The sequence below is a fragment of the Oncorhynchus tshawytscha genome, linkage group LG08, assembly GCF_018296145.1.
Source record: "Oncorhynchus tshawytscha isolate Ot180627B linkage group LG08, Otsh_v2.0, whole genome shotgun sequence".
Taxonomy (NCBI): domain Eukaryota; kingdom Metazoa; phylum Chordata; class Actinopteri; order Salmoniformes; family Salmonidae; genus Oncorhynchus; species Oncorhynchus tshawytscha.
Genome location: NC_056436.1, coordinates 68932716 through 68951681, shown reverse-complemented (window position 1 = coordinate 68951681; position 18966 = coordinate 68932716). Strand labels below are relative to the sequence as shown.

Sequence of the window (18966 nt, the reverse complement as noted above, 5' to 3'; positions counted from 1 at the left end):
TGCCAGTCAGGAAGGAGCTGGAGGAACAGCATAGCAATGCACTGAAGCTGAATCTAACAGCTAAATCTGTTGTACATTACTTTTGATATTTCACAGTTTATGTTTTTTTGCTAATCATTTTGTCAACTAATGAGTAACAACATATTTAGAAACATTAAATATAAATGTTAACGTGAAAGAGTGATCAATAAATAATTGTGTATGGGACTGTCATTTTTCCCCCCTGCAGGCCAAGATCACTATTATATATTTGGATTGGGCAAGCTCTCATAATGCAGATGTTGACGTTTACTTACAATGTTGTTATTATAGTCATACATGTTTAGGCTTAGGCTACTACTGTATATTATGTAATTGGTAAAACTATATGGAGATAAAAAATAACTGAAGGCATGAACAATCAACACGTTATTTTGGGCATGTTGCCTTGAACAGAGGAGAAAGTTATTCAAAAAAGTGAACTTTTCGAATTTGGTTTTCTTGGGGAGAGTAGGGGGGGCTAGCTTCCTCAGCATATTCCGGGTTTCGCTGGATGAGAAGTTTCCTGTGTTGGTCGCTAGTGAGACTCGCTGCAGAAGCAGATAAACAATATGAACTGACACGGTGAAACCGTTAACTTTAGGAAAATCAAGTACATGTCCTCTTTCTAGTTGCAGTAGTCCGACAACGCCATAGCTATGGCGCGAGACTGCACTACACGAAGTTTGGACAATATTGACCTCTCTGCTTTGAGGGTGAGTTCTAGTTGTGCCAACGTCTAATTCATTGAAATGTAGGTTGACTTTTGTGTAAACATTACGTAGTCGATGTTGGTTTACAAAGTTTCAAACTGTAGTCTATTAATTTAAGGAAACGTCAGCTACATTGTAACAAAACGTGAGCAACGTTGTAACAAATTGTTTGAGCTTTCCTGTCACAATATTATGAAACCATTGATGCAATTTTCTGTACATGTTTTGCTTTCAGAAGTGAATATGTTTTTGGTTTGTCAGATTTACAAATGCAAATGAATGATTGGGGGTAAAATAACTTGAGTTAAAAAAAGTGACGTTGTCTAAGTTACAATAATAATGCAGTAGAAATATGGTGTTGGCATGGTACATGTGTTGACAAATGAAACATACTTGTTGGGAGCCATGCCATGCCATTATTCTGATCAGGTGCTTTCAAAATGACTTTATTTATTTATGTCTGTGCCCTTTCAATTCATGTGAAGTAATGTAATGTTGTCGCCTTGTTTCAGGATCCTGCTGGGATATTTGAGCTGGTAGAAGTGGTTGGAAATGGAACATATGGGCAAGTCTACAAGGTTTGTAGTTTATGTCAGACCTACTTTCCTATTCTTGTCTTTGATCATGATTACAATTGCAGATGTATTGTCAGTTGGAATGATTGACATTCAAAGGAGCATATTGAAAATACAATATGTAAATGTTGCATGATGGCACTCTCAATATTTAATTGAAGTTGAAAAGGAAAATGTATATAGTAACACAACTACAGCTGACAGCAGATGTTAGTGTGAAACTTGGTGTAGGTCTAATGAAAGTACTAACTACTAAGTGAGAAAAGCGAGTGAAAGAAAGGGTGACCCAAATGCACTGTGTAGTAGCTTACAAACACAAGCATCTTTAACACTCTTGGGTGGAGTCCACTTATCGAAATCAGCATCACTGAAAGCTTGTGGTTCTTTAAAAAAACTTTGAGGTGATTTAAATTAGCTTGACCGGCAAAGCGAGTTGGTGCTAGCCACATTCTCACAGATGTGTCAACTCAGGGTGTGAGCTAGCAGTTGGGTGAATACCTTAGTTTGCACAAGCCTTTGATTTACAAGAAGGTAACCCAGTCAAGATCCGGTGTAACATAAAAGAGATCAAAAATGCATGACATGATAAAAGCTTTTTTAATGTTACACAATTTTTGTCCACTTATACTCAAAAGTGCAAGAAGGTTGTCTGTTAATATCAATTCCTAAACAGTAGTTAGCATAGTTCCAAACTGAAAAGACAGACTGTCAACTCTGTTGTTAATGTAGTACACAGCATGTCAAAATCTCACCTGAATTTAATATATATTTTCTGTTATATGGATCAATGTCAGAGTTGGCCATTAGTGGCCAGAGAGCTTCCTCCTCTTCTTTCCTCTTCTGTGTGCAAAGCAGTGCACACTTTCAGACCTATAACAGGAACAGTAACTTCACACATATTCCAAATTCCTTGTCATTCTTCAGGTCAATGATTTCTATCTCACGTACACTGAGTGAACAAAACATTAGGAACACCATCTCTTTCCATGACATAGACTAACCAGGTTAATCCAGGTGAAAGCTATGATCCCTTATTGATGTCACCTGTTAAATCCACTTAAATCAGTGTAGATTAAAGGGAGGAGACAGGTTAAAGAAGGATTTTTAAGCCTTGAGGCAATTGAGACATGGATTGTGTATGTGTGTCATTCAGAGGCTGAATAGTCAAGAGAAAATATTTAAGTGCCTTTGAACGGGGTATGGTCATAGGTGCAGGGCACACCGGTTTGAGTGTGTCAAGAACTGCAACGCTGCTGGTTTTTCACACTCAACGGAATTGTCCACCACCCAAAGGACATCCAGCAAACTTGACACAACTGTGGGAAGCATTGGAATCAACATGGGCCAGCATCCCTGTGGAACGCTTTTGACACCTTGTAGAGTCCATGCCTCGATGAATTGAGGCTGTTCTGAGGGCAAAGGGGTGTTTAACTCAATATTAGGAATGTGTTCCTAATGTTTTGTTAGCTCTGTATATGAACACCAAGAAGTGTGTTCAGTAATACTGCACACTTTAATCACCCAGCCAAACACTTCCTTCAAATGTGTTCATTTTCATGGTCATACAAACTGTATGTATTGTTTACATGCAATGAGAATGAATCCAGATAGGTTCTTGTATTTCACACTGTAATTCAGAATCCCTTTATTTGACATGAATAGTCTAAGGAAGGTGGTGAGCGTTTCTCAAAAATAATAATGTACTGTAGTTATTACACAATAAAACCTTAATAATAATATATTTATTTTGAACTGGTGTAACAAATCAGTGGTTTATCATACCATGTACTTGCATAAGTTGTTGACATTGTTGAGAAACATGAGGTAGTGGTTTTCTACAGCCCAGATTCATTAGTAGAGTAGAGGAAGTTGTCTCAAGACAGGTAGAGGGCGTGGTCACAGTGGTCATAATGGTCACAGTGGTCATAATGGTCACAGTGGTCATAGTGGCCATAATGGTCATAGTGGTCATAATGGTCACAGTGGTCATAGTGGTCGAAATGGTCACAGTGGTCATAATGGTTATAGTGGTCATAATGGTCATAGTGGTCATAATGGTCATAGTGGTCATAGTGGTCACAGTAGTCACTGTGGTCACAGTGGTCACAGTGGCCATAATGGTCATAGTGGTCATAATGGTCACAGTGGTCATAGTGGTCATAATGGTCACAGTGGTCATAATGGTCATAGTGGTCACAGTGTTCATAGTGGTCATAATGGTCATAATGATCATAGTGGTCATAGTGGTCACAGTGGTCATAATGGTCACAGTAGTCACTGTGGTCATAATGGTCACAGTGGTCATAGTGGTCATAATGGTCACAGTGGTCACAGTGGCCATAATGGTCATAGTGGTCATAATGGTCACAGTGGTCATAGTGGTCATAATGGTCACAGTGGTCATAGTGGTCACAGTGGTCATAGTGGTCATAGTGGTCATAGTGGTCACATTGCTCACAGTGGTCACAGTGGTCATAATGATAATGGTCACAGTAGTCACTGTGGTCATAATGGTCACAGTGGTCATAATGGTCATAATGGTCACAGTGGTCATAATGGTCATAATGGTCACAGTGGTCATAGTGGTCACAGTGGTCATAGTGGTCATAGTGGTCATAGTGGTCATAGTGGTCACATTGCTCACAGTGGTCACAGTGGTCATAATGATAATGGTCACAGTAGTCACTGTGGTCATAATGGTCACAGTGGTCATAATGGTCATAATGGTCACGGTGGTCATAATGGTCATAGTGGTCAGAGTAGTCACTGTGGTCATAATGGTCACAGTGGTCACAGTGGCCATAATGGTCATAGTGGTCATAATGGTCACAGTGGTCATAGTGGTCACAGTAGTCACTGTGGTCATAATGGTCACAGTGGTCATAGTGGTCATAATGGTCACAGTGGTCATAATGGTCATAGTGGTCACAGTAGTCACTGTGGTCATAATGGTCACAGTGGCCATAATGGTCATAGTGGTCATAATGGTCACAGTGGTCATAGTGGTCATAATGGTCACAGTGGTCATAATGGTCATAGTGGTCACAGTGGTCATAATGGTCATAGTGGTCACAGTGGTCATAGTGGTCAAAATGGTCATAGTGGTCACATTGCTCACAGTGGTCACAGTGGTCATAATGGTCACAGTAGTCACTGTGGTCATAATGGTCACACTGGTCATAGTGGTCATAATGGTCATAGTGGTCATAGTCACTGTGGTCATAATGGTCACAGTGGTCATAGTGGTCATAATGGTCACAGTGGTCATAGTGGTCATAATGGTCACAGTGGTCATAATGGTCACAGTAGTCACTGTGGTCATAATGGTCACACTGGTCATAGTGGTCATAATGGTCATAGTGGTCAGAGTAGTCACTGTGGTCATAATGGTCACAGTGGTCATAGTGGTCATAATGGTCACAGTGGTCATAGTGGTCATAATGGTCACAGTGGTCATAATGGTCATAGTGGTCACAGTGGTCATAATGGTCATAATGGTCATAGTGGTCATAATGGTCATAGTGGTCAGAGTAGTCACTGGTCATAATGGTCATAGTGGTCATAATGGTCATAGTGGTCACAGTAGTCACTGTGGTCATAATGGTCACAGTGGTCATAGTGGTCATAATGGTCACAGTGGTCATAGTGGTCATAATGGTCACAGTGGTCATAATGGTCATAGTGGTCACAGTGGTCATAATGGTCATAATGGTCATAGTGGTCATAATGGTCATAGTGGTCAAATGGTCACTGTGGTCATAATGGTCACAGTGGTCATAGTGGTCATAATGGTCACAGTGGTCATAGTGGTCATAATGGTCACAGTGGTCATAATGGTCATAGTGGTCACAGTGGTCATAATGGTCATAATGGTCATAGTGGTCATAATGGTCATAGTGGTCAGAGTAGTCACTGTGGTCATAATGGTCACACTGGTCATAGTGGTCATAATGGTCATAGTGGTCATAGTGGTCATAATGGTCACAGTGGTCATAGTGGTCATAATGGTCACAGTGGTCATAATGGTCATAGTGGTCACAGTGGTCATAATGGTCATAGTGGTCACAATGGTCATAGTGGTCATAATGGTCATAGTGGTCACATTGCTCACAGTAGTCAAAGGGGTCACAGTGGTCATGCTGGTCATAGTGGTCATAAAGGTCATAGTGGTCATACTGGTCATACTGGTCATAATGGTCATTGTGGTCATAATGGTCATAGTGGTCATAATGGTCACAGTAGTCACAGTGATCATAGTGGTCATAATGGTCATAGTGGTCAAAGTGGTCACAGTGGCCATAATGGTCATAGTGGTCAAAGGGGTCACAGTGGTCATAGTGGTCGTAGTTGTCATAGTGGTCACAGTGGTCATAGTTGTCATAATGGTCATAGTGGTCATAGTGGTCAAAGGGGTCACAGTGGTCATAGTGGTCATAGTGGCCATACTGGTCATACTGGTCATAGTGTTCTCAGAATCTTATTATTTGTATTTTTTTCTCCTCTACAATTTATCCGTTCTGAAAACAGAACATCAAAGGGAATGCGCGTCTGTGGAAAATATTGATTTTGAAATTGTTTATTGGGCTTGTTCTGAAGGCAGCACATCTTGTTTTACAGTACAGTCTGAAGTCTTGGTTTTAATCATCCATCCCCTTGGGGTTTCAGTGCAGATGTCTGATCCATGCCACAGTTTTGTTCCATGCTGAATGTTTTAGACGTGACAATTACTGTCAGGCTGAGATAACAAAAAACAGTCCAGGGCCCGGTTTCCAAATAGCGATAGAACATAGGCTTACGAGTGTTTTAACAATGTATCTTTCCTACAACGGCCGAAGATGTAACATGCGTTTCCCAAAACACCACGCAGAGAGAATGTTCGCTAAGTGCGTCATCGAAATAAAGGGAGCGCTACTCTGGGTCAGCTTTCTCCATTCAAATGTTACCTTAACATTAGAATTATTCCACAATATTGACGACGGATCAGCTCCTAGAGATATTATCAAGTAATGGCTGCAAATATTGAGGCGGCTTATTCTCATGCTTACCCTATAATAATGCACTAAATCAAGATTTGGCACATCATTGCACATATGCACACACTGGTCACACTGTATTTATTTATTTATTTTGCTCCTTTTCACCCCATTATTTCTATTTCTACTTCTACGCACATTCTTCCACTGCAAATCTACCATTCCAGTGTTTTACTTGCTATATTGTATTTACTTCGCCACCATGGCCTTTTTTTGCCTTTAACTCCCTTATCTCACCTCATTTGCTCACATTGTATATAGACATATTTTTCTACTGTATTATTGACTGTATGTTTGTTTTACTCCATGTGTAACTCGGTATTGTTGTATGTGTCGAACTGCTTTGCTTTATCTTGGCCAGGTCACAATTATAAATGAGAACTTGTTCTCAACTTGCCTACCTGGTTAAATAAAGGTGGAAAATATATATAAATATATATATATATATATATATATATATATATATATATATATATATATGTTAGGCTACACCATGAAATACATTGAGGCAAAATAGCTAAATAAAACTCAATTGAATAAACATGAAATTGATTTCAATATAATTTATATACACTACATGACCAAAAGTATGTGGACACCTGCTCGTCAAACATCTCATTCCAAAATCATGGGTATTAATATGGAGTTGGTCCCCCTTTTGCTGCTATAACAGCCTCCACTCTCTGGGAAGGCTTTCCACTAGATGTTGGAACATTGCTGCAGGGACTTGCTTCTATTCAGCTACAAGAGCATTAGTGAGGTCGGGCAATGATGTTGAGCAATTACGTCTGGCTTGCAGTCGGTGTTCCAATTCACCCCAAAGGTGTTCGATGGGGTTGCGGTCAGAGCTCTGTGCAGGTCAGTCAAGTTCTTCCACACCGATCTCGACAAACCATTTCAGTATGGACCTTGCTTTGTCCACGGGGGCAGTGTCATGTTGAAACAGAAAAGGGCCTTCCCAAACTGTTGCCACAAAGTTGGAAGCACAGAATCATCTAGAATGTCATTGTATGCTATAGCGTTAACATTTCCCTTTACTGGAACTAAGGGGCCTAGCCCGAGTCGTAAAAAACAGTCCCAGACCATTATCCCTCCTCCACCAAAATGTATAGTCGGCACTATGCATTGGGGCTGGTAGCATTTGCTTGGCATTGCTAAACCCAGATTAGTCCAAATCAAATCAAATCAATCAAATCAAATTTTATTTGTCACATACACATGGTTAGCAGATGTTAATGCGAGTGTAGCGAAATGCTTGTGCTTCTAGTTCCGACAATGCAGTAATAACGAACAAGTAATCTAACTAACAATTCCAAAAAAACTACTGTCTTATACACAGTGTAAGGGGATAAAGAATATGTACATAAGGATATATGAATGAGTGATGGTACAGAGCAGCATAGGCAAGATACAGTAGATGATATCGAGTACAGTATATACATATGAGATGAGTATGTAAACCAAGTGGCATAGTTAATACCCTCTTGAGCTTACTTGAGACGCAGACGTCTCACCTAGAGCTCTAGAAATGCACATGCGCGACGCTATATGCTAATGGTATTAGTTAAAACGCAAACGTTCATTAAAATACACATGTTTGGTATTAAAATAAAGCTACAGTCATTGTGAATCTAGCCACCGTTTCAGATTTTTAAAATGCTTTTCGGCGAAAGCATGAGAAGCTATTATCTGATAGCATGCAACACCCCAAAAGACCCGTAGGGCATGTAAACAAAAGAATTAGCATAGTCGGCGCTACACAAACCGCACAATAAAATATAAAACATTAATTACCTTTGACCATCTTCTTTCTTTGCACACCTTGATGTCCCATAATCAATACTGGGTCTTTTTTGGATTAAATCGGTCCATATATAGCCTAGATATCGATCTATGAAGACTGTGTGGAAAACGGAAAAAAAGAGCGTTTCATAACGTAACGTCATTTTTTAAAAGTTAAAAATTCGACGATAAACTTTTACAAAACACTTGAAATACCTTTCTAATGCAACTTTAGGTATAACTACACGTTAATAAGCTATAAAAATCATCAGGAGGCGATGTAAATTCGATAGCCTGCCGTGTGGAAAAAATGTCCGGAGAAAAAGGCAGACAATGCCTCGGGTCGGTGGTCGGAGAGAATCGGTTCCCTTTGGGCGGATCTACCAAGAATCAATTCAGATTCAAATGAGGAGACTCTATAGATCCTGTGGTAGCTGTAGGTACTGCAAGCTTGGCCAAATATATTACGGTTCACCTTTAACAATTCATGGGAGTGGCGCATGGATACTTTTTCCATCTCCAGTGATCAGATTTTCCTGCGCTTTTCGATGAAACAGACGTTCTGTTATAGTCACAGCCGTGATTTAAACAGTTTTGGAAACGTCTGAGTGTTTTCTATCCACACATACTAATCATATGCATATACTATATTCCTGGCCTGAGTAGCAGGACGCCAAAATGTTGCGCGATTTTTAACAGAATTTCAGAAAAAGTAGGGGGAAGCTTAAGAAGTTAAAGTGGCTAGTGATACATGTATTACATAAGGATGCAGTCGATGATATAGAGTACAGTATCTACGTATGCATATGAGATGAATAATGTAGGGTAAGTAACATTATATAAGGTAGCATTGTTTAAAGTGGCTAGTGATATATTTACATCATTTCCCATCAATTCCCATGATTAAAGTGGCTGGAGTAGAGTCAGTGTCATTGACAGTGTGTTGGCAGTAGCCACTCAATGTTAGTGGTGGCTGTTTAACAGTCTGATGGCCTTGAGATAGAAGCTGTTTTTCAGTCTCTCGGTCCCAGCTTTGATGCACCTGTACTGACCTCGCCTTCTGGATGACAGCGGGGTGAACAGGCAGTGGCTCGGGTGGTTGATGTCCTTGATGATCTTTATGGCCTTCCTGTAGCATCGGGTGGTGTAGGTGTCCTGGAGGGCAGGTAGTTTGCCCCCGGTGATGCGTTGTGCAGACCTCACTACCCTCTGGAGAGCCTTACGGTTGAGGGCGGTGCAGTTGCCATACCAGGCGGTGATACAGCCCGCCAGGATGCTCTCGATTGTGCATCTGTAGAAGTTTGTGAGTGCTTTTGGTGACAAGCCGAATTTCTTCAGCCTCCTGAGGTTGAAGAGGCGCTGATGCGCCTTCCTCACGATGCTGTCTGTGTGAGTGGACCAATTCAGTTTGTCTGTGATGTGTATGCCGAGGAACTTAAAACTTGCTACCCTCTCCACTACTGTTCCATCGATGTGGATGGGGGTGTTCCCTCTGCTGTTTCCTGAAGTCCACAATCATCTCCTTAGTTTTGTTGACGTTGAGTGTGAGGTTATTTTCCTGACACCACACTCCGAGGGCCCTCACCTCCTCCCTGTAGGCCGTCTCGTCGTTGTTGGTAATCAAGCCTACCACTGTTGTGTCGTCCGCAAACTTGATGATTGAGTTGGAGGCGTGCGTGGCCACGCAGTCGTGGGTGAACAGGGAGTACAGGAGAGGGCTCAGAACGCACCCTTGTGGGGCCCCAGTGTTGAGGATCAGCGGGAGGAGATGTTGTTGCCTACCCTCACCACCTGGGGCGGCCCGTCAGGAAGTCCAGTACCCAGTTGCACAGGGCGGGGTCGAGACCCAGGGTCTCGAGCTTGATGACGAGCTTGGAGGGTACTATGGTGTTGAATGCCGAGCTGTAGTCGATGAACAGCATTCTCACATAGGTATTCCTCTTGTCCAGATGGGTTAGGGCAGTGTGCAGTGTGGTTGAGATTGCATCGTCTGTGGACCTATTTGGGCGGTAAGCAAATTGGAGTGGGTCAAGGGTGTCAGGTAGGGTGGAGGTGATATGGTCCTTGACTAGTCTCTCAAAGCACTTCATGATGACGGATGTGAGTGCTACGGGGCGGTAGTCGTTTAGCTCAGTTACCTTAGCTTTCTTGGGAATATTTGATTTGGATACATACTATCTCATCTTGCATGACATAGTATGGACTGGTATTTTGAAGAACAGACATTGAACATCATATGGCAAAGGTCACCCATTTGAGAGAGTTTACCGGGCTGACATTCTGATCAGTGTTTCCCATGGTATGACACCACTGCCATTTCCTTTGGCTGACAGATGTTGCCCTGAAGTGTACTGTGATTTAGCCAAACAGTACACTTCAGCGCAAATCTTCAGGTGTTTAAAATGCAGATAAATGCTGTTGTTAGCATGATGTGTGATGGGATCTTTGGTGAGAGCAGGGGAAATGGCAGTGGTGTCATACCATGGGAAACACTGATCAGAATGTCAGCCCGGTAAACTCTCTCAAATGGGTGACCTTTGCCATATGATGTTCAATGTCTGTTCTTCAAAATACCAGTCCATACTATGTCATGCAAGATGAGATAGTATGTATCCAAATCAAATATTGAATAATGCTTGCAAGCAGCACAAAATTCTAACAACATATTACTACTATGTGTGTTAGAAAATGATAGAACTTCAGTTAGTATCATCCTGATAATACTGTGCAGTTCTAGTATGCTAGGGCACCTGACTTGTTGTCATGCTCAGGAGAGGAAGACTTGGCACCGATGTTGGTCTATTGTTTCCAGTCTGCCTTTACTTCCATGGGACCCTGTTTTTGACCTGTTTAACACAGGATGGTCCATTCAGAGAGGAGCTTGTGTGATAGGGTCTCTCACTCATTCCAGGGTAAACTTTAACATGTGACTAACCATCTTTGTAAGAATGAAAATGGATTGTGATTTGTTGCATCAGTGATCTCATCTGTGTCTTCTGGGGATACAGTACTCAAGAGTGTTGAAGTAATTAGGCATACCGTAGATTGTGTCATTGTCAGTGTTTGACATGTTGTATTTGGTTTAGCAATACATTCTTATTGTATGATGATAACTGTCTCAGTCCGTATAGCAATATCTCATGCTATTGTTCTTAGGCTGACTATATCTAGGGTGTATTCTTCTTTTGAATGGGCACTTCCCTGTCTTGCGAAATGCAAACTCATGAAGTGTGAAAAATTTGGTTAAAGCCAGGCTAGCACTGCAGCAACAGAGCAGCACTGGAGAGGCGTCATCACTTGCGTGCCTCTCAGGTCAGATATTGAGAAAGTCCCAGTCCAGTATGTTGGGAATCATCACGAAGCAGGCAGGGAGAGGAAATTGATTTCAGAACCTCAGCCGATGTTCAAACCACTGGGACACCTGCCTGGATCTGGTGGCGTTACTGTATCCCAGTCCCCTCAGCTCTGAGAAAGAGACATGGAAGGGCCCCGTCCTGGTGTTGAGATGTGGGCTCACTGGATGCGTCATGAATGGTACTCTATTCCCTATTTAGTGCACTACATTTGACCAGGGCCCATAGGGAAAAGGTTGCCATTTGGGATGCAGCTACCGAGTAGGCCTGTGTTTGGGTAGGGAACGGGAGAAGGCCCTCCCTATGCCCGCGTGGTAGGAACTGTGGTAGTGGGTAGGTGTTGGGCGATATACCCTTTCATAAGGAAATCAGTCAATTAATATAAATTCATTAGGCCCTAATCTATTGATTTCACATGACTAGGAATACATATATGGTAGGGGCGTGGATCAGAAAACGAGTCAGTATCTGGTGTGACCACTATTTGCCTTATGCAGCGCAACACATCTCCTTCGCATAGAGTTGATCATGCTGTTGATTGTGGCCTATGGAATGATGTCCCGCTACTCTTCAATGGCTGTGCGAAGTCACTGGATATTAGAGGGAACTGGAACTCGCTGTCGTACACGTCGATCCAGAGCATCCAAAACATGCTCAATGGGTGATATGTCTGGTGAGTATGCAGGCCATGGAAGAACTGGGACATTTTCAGCTTCCAGGAATTGTGTACAGATCTGACATGGGGCTGTGCATTATCATGCTGAAACATGAGGTGATGGCGGGGGATGAATGGCACTACAATGGGCCACAGGATTTCATCACGGTTTCTCTGTAAATTGAAATTGCCATTGATAAATTGCAATTGTGTTTGTTGTCTGTAGCTTATGTCTGCCCATACCATAACCCCACTGCCACAATGTGGAACTCTGTTCACAATGTTTACATCAGCAAACCGCTTGCCCACACAATGCCATATACTTGGTCTGCAAATGTGAGGCCAGTTGGATGTACTACCAAGTTTTCAAAAATGAAGTTAGAGGTTGCTTATGGTAGAGAAATGAACATTCAATTCTCTGGCAACAGCTCTGGTGGACATTCCTGCAGTATGCATTCCAATTGCACGCCCCCTCAAAACTTGAGACATCTGTGGCATTATGTTGTGTGACAAAACTGCACATATTAGAGTGGCCTTTTATTATCCCCAGCACAAGGTGCACCTGTGTAATGATCATGCTGTTTAATCAGCTTCTTGATACGCCATACCTGTCAGGTGGAGGGATTATCTTGGCCAAGGAGAAATGGTCACTAACAGGGATGTAATCAAATTTGTCCACATTTGAGAGAAATGTCTGCAATATTTTATTTCAGCTCATGAAACATGGGACCAATCACTTTACATGTTGTGTTTAGACTTTTGTTCAGTGTATAAGAAATCTAAGATGTGTCAAATAAATTATATCCAGCTCAGGGCTCCAGTTATGCATTTGGTTTGTTAACTTGCTAGCTAAGTTGCTGGATGTCAAGATCAAGCTTCTTGGTTACATCAGAGGCATTCAATCCCCTCCTGGATCAAGATCCCTGTTGCCTAAATTGTTTTGTGCATATATAAAAATGTATGTATATATATATTTATTTTAAGAATGTGAAATGTCAGAATAATAGGAGGAGAGAATAATTTATTTGTGACTAGGGTGTGTTCTAGTCTTGAATTTCTATGTTGGTGTGATTCCCAATGGTTCCCAATTGGAGGCTGCTGATGATCGTTGCCTCTAACTGAGGATCATATTTAGTGTGGTCCTTTTCCCACATGCGTTTGTGGGATATTGTTTCGTTTTGGTTTAGTGCTATGTGCGCTACGAACTGCACGTTAGTTTATTCTTTGTTGTTTTTGAAGGTTCACTTTAATAAATATGTGGAACTCTACTCACGCTGCGCCTTGGTCCGCTCATTATGTAATCAACGAATGTGACATTATTTCAGCTTTTATTTCTTTCATCACATTCCCAGTGGGTCAGAAGTTTACATACACTCAATTAGTATTTGGTAGCATTGCCTTCAAATGATCTAACTTGGGTCAAATGTTTCGGGTAGCCTTCCACACGCTTCTCACAATAGGTTGGGTGAATTTTGGCCCTTTCCTACTATTGTTTGTACTGATGAATGTGGTACCTTCAGGCATTTGGAAATTGCTCCCAAGGATGAACCAGACTTGTGGAGGTCTAAAAATAATTCTGAGGTCTTGGCTGATTTCTTTTGATTTTCCCAAAATGTCAAGCAAAGAGGCCCTGAGTTTGAAGGTAGGCCTTGAAATATATCCACAGGTACACCTCCAATTGACTCAAATTATGTCAATTAGCCTATCAGAATCTTCTAAAGCCATGACATCATTTTGTAGAATTTTCCAAGCTGTTTAAAGGTACAGTCAACTTAGTGTATGTTAACTTCTGACCCACTGGAGTTGTGATACAGTGAAATAATCTGTCTGTAAACAATTGTTGGAAAACTTACTTGTGTCATGCACGAAGTAGATGTCCTAACCCACTTGCCAAACCTATAGTTTGTTAAAAAGAAATGTATGGAGTGGTGGAAAAACTAGTTTTAATGACTCCAACCTAAGCATATGTAAACTTCCAACTTCAACTGTATATATATTTTTTTTATAGCACCCCTTGTGTGCACTTCCAGTAATATCGCATTCCCCAGTATTGTACAGAAATGGTATGATGGTATGAAAATCTGGATACTGCCCAACCCTAGTAGTGGGTAATAACCCCTAGACCCTGCCCTCAGTGGGAGGTGTGGAGAGGGCAGTCGGTCCCTCGCTGAGCTATTTCTGTCCAAAAGGGTATTTCCTCATTATTCCCTAACCATACTGTGAAGCCCCTCTCTCCCCCTATCACATTGTATCTAATGGCAGGCAGAAAAACATGAAGTAGTGAATGAGAAAATGCAGATTGCCTTCAGAAGAAAGGCAGTGGCACTTCTATCAACACTACTAAGGTGTGGATAAGAAGTGTATTGTGATGAGAGGTTCATTGCATGAGATTAGATCATTTGGGCCTTCCCCAAAATGTTGCCACAAATGTGCTGTAGTGTTAAGATTTCCCTTCACTGGAACTAAGGGGCCTAGCCCCAAAAAAGGCCCCAGACCATTATTCCTCCTCCACCAAATGTTATAGTTGGCACTATGCATTGGGGCTGGTAGTGTTCTCCTGGCATCCCCCTAACCCAGATTAGTCCGACAGACTACCAGATGGTGAAGAGTGAAATCATCACTCCAGAGAACACGTTTCCACTGCTCCAGAGTCCAATGGCGCCGAGCTTTACACCACTCCAGCCGACACTTCGCAATGAGCATGTTGATCTTAGGCTTGTGTGCGCCTGCTTAGACATGGAAACCCATTTTATGAAGCTCCCAACGAACAGTTATTGTGCTGACGTTGCTTCTAGAGGCAGTTTGGAAGTGTTGCAACCGAGGACAGATGATTTTTCACGGACTATGCGCTTCAGCACTCTGTGATCCCATTCTCTGAGCTTGTGTGGCCTACCACTTCAGAGCTGAGCTGTTGTTGCTCCTAGATGTTTCCTCTTCATAATAACAGCTCTTACAGTTGCCATCTTGCATGATGCAAGATGGCACAGACAGAGATTGTCGCCTCGCTTCACATCCTTAGGAAACGATACGCAGTAATTCGTTTTTTATGTATGATTTCTTACATTGTTAGCCCAGAAAATCTAGAGTGTTATTACATACAGACGGGAAGAACTATTGGATATAAGAGCGACATCAATTTACCAACATTACGACCAGGAATACCACTTTCCCGAAGCAGATCCTTTGTTCGGACCTCCACCCTGGACATTGGATCTAATCCCAGAGGCCGACCCAAAACAACGTCGTCGCCACAGGAGAGGCTGACGGAGTGGCCTCCTGGTCAGACTTAGAAGGTGAGCACACCATCCACCGCTTCCGAGCATATTTCTCGCCAATATACAGTCTCTAGACAAAAAGGTGGATGAAATTAGGGCATCAGAGATTGTAACATTCTCTGTTTCACGGAAACATGGCTCTCCCCCATCAGATACCTTGACGGCCTGAAAGAACTACACTGGACTATGTAAACTGGAAACCATATATCCTGAGGCTGCATTTATTGTAGCTGAGGACTTTAACAAAGCTAATTTGATAACAAGGCTACCTATATTCTACCAGCACATTGATTGTTGTACCCGCTCGAGCAAAACACTGGACTTCTGCTATTCTAACCTCTGTGATGCATACACGGCCCTCCCGGGCCCTCCCTTCGGCAAATCTGACCATGACTCCATCTTGTTGCTCCCCTCCTATAGGCAGAAACTAAAACAGGAAGCGCCCATGCTTAGGTCTGTCCAAAGCTGGTCTGATCAATTGGATCCATGCTTCAAGATTGCTTCAATCACGTGGACTGGGATATGTTCCGGGTAGCCTCAGACAATAACATCGACGTATACGCTGACTCTGTGAGTGAGTTTATTAGGAAGTGCATTGGAGATGTTGTACCCACTGTGACTATTAAAACCTTCCCTAATCAGAAACCGTGGATTGATGGCAGCATTCACGTAAAACTGAAAGTGCGAACCACTGCATTTAATCATGGCAAGGCGACTGGAAACATGACCAAATACAAACAGTGTAGGTATTCCCTCTGCAAGGCAATCAAACAAGCAAAGTGTCAGTATAGAGACAAAGTAGAGTCGCAATTCAACGGCTCAAACACGAGACGTATGTGGCAGGGTCTACAGACAATCACGGATTACAAAAAGAAAACCATCGCATCGCAGACGTCTTGCTCCCAGACAAATTAAACAACTTCTTTGCACGCTTTGAGGACAATAGACAATACAGTGCCACCGAAATGGCCCGCTACCAAAGTCTGTGGGCTCTCCTTCTCCATGGACGACGTGAGTAATACATATAAACGTGTTAACCCTCGCAGGGCTGCCGGGCCAGACGGCATCCCTAGCCGCGTCCTCAGAGCATGCGCAGACCAGCTGGCTGGTGTGTTTACGGACATATTCAATCAATCCCTATCTCAGTCTGCTGTCCCCACATGCTTCAAGTTGGCCACCATTGTTCCTGTTCCCAAGAAAGCTAAGGTAACTGAACTAAATGACTATCGCCCCTGTAGCACTCACTTCTGTCATCATGAAGTGCTTTGAGAGACTAGTCAAGGATCATATCACCTCCACCCTACCTGATACCCTAGACCCACTCCAATTTGCTTACCGCCCAATAGGTCCACAGACGATGCAATCGCCATCACACTGCACACTGCCCAATCCCATTTGGACAAGAGGAATATCTATGGAAGATTGCAGTTCATTGACTACAGCTTAGCATTTAACACCATAGTACCCTCCAAACTCATCATTAAGCTTGAGACCCTGGGTCTCGACCCCGCCCTGTGCAACTGGGTCCTGGACTTTCTGATGGGCCGCCCCCAGGTGCTGAAGGTAGGAAACAACATCTCCACCCGGCTGATCCTCAACACTGGGGCCCCACAAGGGTGCATTCTCAGCCCTCTCCTATACTCCCTGTTCACCAATGTCTGTGTGGGCACGCACGCCTCCAACTCAATCATCAAGTTTGCAGATGACACTACAGTGGTAGGCTTGATTACCAACAACGATGAGACAGCCTACAGGGAGGAGGTGAGGGCCCTCGGAGTATGGTGTCAGGAAAATAACCTCTCATTCAACGTCAACAAAACAAAGGAAATGATCGTGAACTCACATTAACATCTGCTAACCATGTGTATGTGACCAATAAAATTTGATTTGACCGGGGCAGCTCCAGCAGGGCAGAAATTTGAAGAATTGACTTGTTGGAAAGGTGGCATCCTATGACAGTGCCACGTTGAAATTCATTGAGTTCTTCAGTAAGGCCATTCTAATGCCAATGTTTGTCTGTGGAGATTGCATGGCTGTGTGCTCGATTTTACACACCTGTCAGAAATGGGTGTGGCTGAAATGGCCGAATCCACTAATTTGAAGGGGTGTCACATACTTTTGTATATATAGTGTAGCTTTAAAACTGTAATATTTTCTCATGTGTAGAATTGCAGGAAATTAGTTTTAAAGAAGGACTATGCAGAAGTTGCTCTACCATTTTCCTGGTTATAGTTTGCCTAATTTCAGTTTATGTGACAAAATAAGGTGTCATTGTGTAGAGAATCATTGTATCATCTAAACCGCTGTTTGAAGCTGGTGTACAAAACCGAAAGGAAGACTCAAAAACGTAACTTCAGAATGGGAAGCATAGAAATAGCACACATAGAACAGATCTACTGATTCCTAAACTTGCTTTCAACGGAATTAAAAATCTATAACTTACATTTCTATGTGAATTTGGTCATGTCTCCCATAAAGTTACATATTGTAGCTTTAAAACATAAAATCTTTGTATCTGTGGCCAAGAGAATGGCCTCTAAAATTGTAGGTTGGAGAGCACGCCATTGGCCACACCCACTACCACTACCCCAACCCCATACACTGCTCAAAAAAAATCCCCGGGGAAACTCTGACTTGAGTGTCTCTTTATTAGAATGGAGAATGTGATTTTTGCAATGCCTCCCCCCCACAAATTGAATGTGTTTCAGAGAGAGCAGGCTCACTGTGTGCTGTGTGAAATGCTGAAGAGGTTGTAGGGGTTTGAGCCTCGGGCTGATTAGTGGACAGTTTGCTCTTTTCTCTCTCCTCTCCTTTGATCAGCAGGAGGAATGTGCTCTCACCTCTCTCACGCAGTCTCTTTATGGCCTGCTTTGGATCATGTGCACATGCTTGCACTCATTATCTGTCAAATAATAATGACTTTGGGGAAATCATTTTTACAACATATTTACAACATTAATAAGTACATGTATTGTTTTTGAACATGTTAGTCTGACATGTTATTCAAAGGATTTGCTGGCACACTAAAATAAGCATTTTGAAATGGGAAATCAAATGATCTGCTACTTCTGCAGTGATTCCGTGAGAGTGAGACCTATAACTATTGTCCAACTGTATGTTATGCATGTTCAAGGTCTCAATGTCTCATATCTCACTAACACTAGGAATTATTCCCCTACAGATGTAGGATCTTAATTTGAGCCAGTTTGCAAGCAAGAAAATAATCCTGCATAAACAGGAAATGTTAAATATTATGGTGATTAATATGAATGGACATTTTTGTAGTGGCTGATACATATTTTCGTTAGGGCAAATCAAGTCAAGAATTTTCCAAGTGGAAATTACAAACTTTAAGAAGACTTAAAAACTCAAATACACTACAAGTGTACACTTCCTGCGGTGCAGTAAAATTCTCAGCAACAAAAAAGTGATCAAATTAAGATCCTACATCTGTATATTGTAGAAATATATATATTCTACCTTGCATTGCTTGCCCACAACTGGTGAATTGTCTGGCCACCAAAAGCATTTCCCCCTGTTTATTAACTAACTTCAATTGTGT

The 18966-nt window shown here is 42.2% G+C and overlaps 1 protein-coding gene across 3 annotated transcripts in view; it reads left to right on the top strand.

Moving 5' to 3' along the window:
- The first annotated feature begins 537 nt into the window (after window positions 1-537).
- The window catches only part of LOC112256034 (mitogen-activated protein kinase kinase kinase kinase 4), a 117840-nt gene continuing 99411 nt past the window's right edge, over window positions 538-18966 (top strand). For all 3 annotated transcript variants that reach the window (XM_024428973.2, XM_042325887.1, XM_042325886.1), the window contains exons 1-2: window positions 538-734; window positions 1244-1309. In XM_024428973.2, coding sequence (XP_024284741.2) covers window positions 678-734; window positions 1244-1309 — 123 coding nt within the window. In that variant the 5' untranslated portion in view covers window positions 538-677. The remainder of the gene's footprint in view (window positions 735-1243; window positions 1310-18966) is intronic.